The sequence below is a fragment of the Geospiza fortis genome, unplaced genomic scaffold (genome assembly GCF_000277835.1).
Source record: "Geospiza fortis unplaced genomic scaffold, GeoFor_1.0 scaffold450, whole genome shotgun sequence".
Taxonomy (NCBI): domain Eukaryota; kingdom Metazoa; phylum Chordata; class Aves; order Passeriformes; family Thraupidae; genus Geospiza; species Geospiza fortis.
The window spans coordinates 1594628-1599360 of NW_005054416.1; the positions used below are offsets into that span (position 1 = coordinate 1594628).

The following is a 4733-nucleotide window of genomic DNA, read 5'->3' on the forward strand; positions in this document are numbered from 1 at the left end:
AGCAGGAATTATCCAGAAAAACACTCACCTCCAGCTGGTTTTTCTCCACTGTGATCTTGCTGTACACTCTGTTTCCCTCATCACCACACACCTTCTTCAGCTCCTCTCTGTTGAGGGAGAAGAGCTGAGCTCCGGTGAGGATGCCCAGGTGTTCCACGGTCCTGGGGAGACACAAAGTGGGAGATGATGGTTGTGCTGCACGTGGCCTCGTGCCAGAGGTGAGGAGTGGGAGATGGGAGGCTGGGAGCTGCTCTGGGGTCGTATCACAGGGCCCTGGGGCTGTGCCAGGCTGGCAGCTGTGATTCCAGTGGCATTTCAGGCCGTGGGTTTAGTTAGTTGATTATTTTTCTCCAAGAAAACATTTCTAAGAAAGAAAGGGAGTGAGTTTGGGCTCTGAACATCCTGGTTATAGAGCCTGGATTTAATAGGGTTGAAATCTGATTTACAACACAGGCTCTGTAGGTAAATCCCAGTGACTTGTCCCAGGTGAGATGGTGCCAGCAGCCTCCCCAGCTCCTTCTCCAGGGAAGGACGAGCGTTTCACGTGGCAGTAGAGCAAATCTTACTCTTTGCTGAATGACTTGGCCTCCAGCCAGGCTTTGACTTCTTCAGTGCTGGATTCAAAGGTGAGGGGCACAAAAACTTGCTGAGGCTTTTCCACTTTGAAATTCCTGTGTGGAGGCTGAATTTTATTGTTTGTGATCTTCTTTAGCAGCTCGTCGTTCAGCTCATCCATTTGGTGAATAAGTTCTGCAGAAACAGGTAGGGAATGAAATCAAATCTTCAGTCAAAAATCCTGATTAAATGTGTTGGTGGGGAAATTGTAAGGAAAATGGGGGTGTAGCTCAGCAGTTTTATTTAAATTCAGCCCACAAAAGTGGTTCCCCTTTTCCTGAGCCCCTGTGTTGCCATTTATTTCCTTCCCATCACCCCTTGGCTGTTGCCCGATGTGGAAGGACAGATCTGTGAGGATCTACAATTGGAGAGTTGGGATTGAGACCTTTTCAGTCCTCTCTGCTACTTCTAGTCAGTGATTTGCTGATCCTAGAGCTCCAGGTTTTGCTCCACAGCAGAACAGAAGCGGCAGGAAGCACAAACTGGGAGTGAGGAACACACTCATGGTGAGATGAGCTTGAAGGTCCCTGTGATTCTGGGAAAACTCCAGTGACACTTCATCCAGTGTCACTTTCCCCATGAAACTCCTGAGGACTGTGGAGAATAACTCAGTGTTATGAACAGACTGATGTCCTTGTATTGAGGGGCTTTCCATCGTCCCAAAAGGGCTCCTGCTTCCAAGAGTGGACAGAGTGGGATAAGGGGTGAGGAGAGTGGGGCCCCTGGTCCCTCTCCAGCTCTGTGATCCCCACAACATGAGCAGGGTGAAGGAGGGATGTGGATCTCCTGTTTGGCTGGGAATTCTGTGGAACCACATAAAGGAACCAGCCAGGCAGGCACTGCGTGTGTGGCAGGATATGAACAAAAGGAAGGGAGAGAAAGGGATTGACTTGAGCTCTTCCTTAGGCACATTTAAATGTTTTGGAAGAGAAAGGAAACTCTCTCCTTGGGAGGAGGAGGAGGAGGAGGAAGGTCAAGCTGGAGGAAGGAGGAATGGGGTGATCACTTATTGCCCTGCTTGTCCCAGGCTGCCCGAGAGCCTGGGAGGTGTCACAAGCTCCAGGGCTGCTCTCTTGGCTCTTGTCCTACCTGCAATGGCCTCCAGACCTGGTGCTGTTCTATTTCTGATCACTGAAGGGTGCAGGGGAGCCCCTTGGGTAGGTCTGGTCCCCAGAGCACCCAAACCCAGGGGACCCCAGCATGGGACACAGGGTGGGACACGCACGTACGTTCTTTGGCGTCCTGTGTAGAGTTGCGTGATAGCATCTCACTGCCCCACTTATCCCCGGCATAGCTGGCAGGCAGCTTGTGAGTTGGACTGGATGGGCCATAGCCCCTGGGGCTCAGGTCTCCTTTGTACCTCTGGTTAGACTGCTTAGAAAGGGAGGGACAAAAAAAAGTAAGACATTATTTTCTGCAATTTTTCATTTTCATTTAAGAGACAAACTGCTATGGTGTCCTTGTGCTGATGTGGGGCTGGTGAGACCTCAGGTGGAGCTGCATGGAAGAAATTAATTTCTGGGAATGAAGAACCCAAAGCAAAGTCTGAAGTTTGCATGAGGGACTCCTAGACATGCCATAAACACGTTCCATCCCATTGGAAGGCAAAGCCTCACTGCTCCATAGCTGGGATGTGAAGCGTGACTATTGCCAAGGGCCTGGAGCAGACTGGGAAGTTTTTTGACATTTTGATTAAACTAGCAAGGATTTATCCAGAAGCCGGCTGGGCCCCCTTTGGCTTTGTCCAAACTCTGCAGTACCAAAATAGGGAAGCAATTCCATGCTTCCCTAGGGTGTTCAGAACACTCCAGCTCCACATTTCTGTAGTGCAAATTGCAGTATTCACTTAATTCTCACTTAAGTGGCATTTCCATCTGCCTCCACTGGAGTGATGTGTTCCTGCTGCTGAACTGAACTGGGTCAGGGAAGTGTCCATCTTTAATTTAATCCCCAGCAAAAAGCTTGACATGGAAAGATTTGGAAGACAGGATGCTGCTGCACAAATGGGAAGGATAGGCCTTATTTGGGAAGGTGATCATGGCAAAATGGGAGTTTTATCATAGGAGATTCAGGAATCACCTGACTTTGTCTACTTCTGAGGGTTCATCCTGACTTGTGCATAGTATCCCAAGAAATCCAGGGAGTCTAATGACAAGATTATTCCTAGAGGCAGATTGTGCCCTGCAGCTGGTACCAGCCAGGTACCACCTGACTACAGACCTGTTCAAGCTCTTCCAGTGTCACCACATCCAGGATATTGTATGGAACGTAACCAGCCTGCCCACTCCGGTTGAGCAACTTCCACCATTGCTTATTATCTTCCAACACCTGAGAGAGGGACAGAAATAAATCTGCCAGTGGGAACATGGGATTTCAGGCATACACAACCAGGATACAGTGGGGATGGACCACCCAGAAGGTGAAGTTGCCAGAAGGACATCACTGAGGCCAGGAGCTCTGATTAGATCTGCTGCTCTTAGATGTAATCCAGAATTGAAACTTTTCCTGGAAGGCATCAGAATTTATCATAAGGATGAAGAGCAGAGCACCTCTGGGTGCTGAAGAACTCATAGTTGCTATGTAATGTCCCTGTTTCTCCAGATCTTTTTTTCCAATGACTGAGCTTCTGTTGTCTTTTTGTGTTAAAATAAGTAAATTTTTTTAAATCTACGTTTTGCACAGAAACCTTTTCCCCAGGTCACAGATCAGTGTTAGCCCAAGTAATGTCCCACATTCTCCAACTGCAGGAAGAGAAAGGTTATGAAAAAGGTATTTTTCAGAGAAAACAGTTCCTCATGGAGGGGGAAGTGGTAATAAGGAGCACAGACCCAGCAGGGGATGAGCAGGGCAGGACAGGGAGTTGTTGTCCTCCCTCCTCACCGTGGTTAGGATGGGGCCGATGTCTTTGAGCTGAGGAGGTGACACAGCCCAGCACAGGCAGCCTGTGCCAGCTTTGGATTGGAGCAAAGCCCTGTGTCACTGCTCACACACCACCAGGGAAAAAGGAGTTGGTGCTGGCTGCTGTCCTGAGCTCTCTGCTGCCCCTGGGAAGGGGAGGGGACACACCTTTGCCAGGAGTGCTCAGGTACCTCCAGGATCTCATCCTTCAGCACCGAGAGCTCGTTGGCGTTTCGCGCAGTGAAATCGTAGCGGATTTTGGCAAATCTCCTGGGCACAGCCACTCCCTGGGCCTCAAAATTCCTGCAGGAGAGAAAAACTGGGGTTTTAGTGGAGGCCCATCCAATTACAAGGCCAGAAAAATTGAAATTGGAGAAGAGAAATGATCCTTTCCCTGTTCCACACTGCATCTCTACCACCTGATGTTCCTACGAGGACCAGTGATAGGGTAAATGACAGAGAAACTTATTATTTTGCTGATATAATTTGATTTAAGGTCTTTTGCTGTGGATTTAAATTCTTGTAGTAAAGCTTATAAATCTTTTAGATTAGAACAGAAAATCATGGAAAAACAGTCTGGCTTGAGGGCATTTTTTCCCCGACTAGAGCTAGTGACAGAAAAGTGGATGGTCAGCTGAAACCTTGACTCAAATCCCTGCAAAGTGATGTGTCAAGTCACAGCAGAGGATTCATGTGGAAGTCTGGAACAATTTGGTGACACTCAGAGATGTGACAGTTTTCAAGGTGTGAGCTCATGTAAACAAGGAAGTAGATGGAGCCTCTAAACTTTGAACTAAAAGTACTTTGATGAAGGTTTTGTACCAAGGAGTAACTGGTGATGGGAAATGAGCATTGAAGCTGTTGAAAGGTGGAAGAGCCATCTTTCCCTTGGGAAAAAGCCTGAGACAAAAGAGTGACCTGGTTGGTTCTGGGTTTGGAAGTGAACTTTCTGAGACTTCTGAAGAAAGGGGAGGGGTTTTTCTCTGTTTTCTAGAATTCTGTCTCATTAAGAAGAGTTACTTGTCTGAACCTGGCACCCTGTCAGTTCCCTGGGGGAGAGGTGGGCAAGACTGGAATATGTTCTTTTATTCAGCCTCTAATCAGTGGGTTTGCCTTTGGTTGTGTCTAAAGCCAAGGGGGAGCTGCTGTCTCCAGTGAAACAAAGCTCCTTCTTCAGCTGAAATGTTTTCCAGCAGCGCTGGGAGCTTGGGCCGCTCTTC

General features: G+C 48.3%; 1 protein-coding gene across 1 annotated transcript in view; it reads right to left on the minus strand.

Annotated features, from left to right (window-relative positions):
- The window catches only part of EPS8L2 (EPS8 like 2), a 64096-nt gene that overhangs the window by 17678 nt on the left and 41685 nt on the right, over positions 1–4733 (minus strand). Inside the window, exons 16-20 of the mRNA XM_031061498.1 lie at positions 3705–3816; positions 2836–2943; positions 1845–1986; positions 567–750; positions 29–161 (exon numbers count right to left, since the gene is read on the minus strand). Coding sequence (XP_030917358.1) covers positions 29–161; positions 567–750; positions 1845–1986; positions 2836–2943; positions 3705–3816 — 679 coding nt within the window. The remainder of the gene's footprint in view (positions 1–28; positions 162–566; positions 751–1844; positions 1987–2835; positions 2944–3704; positions 3817–4733) is intronic.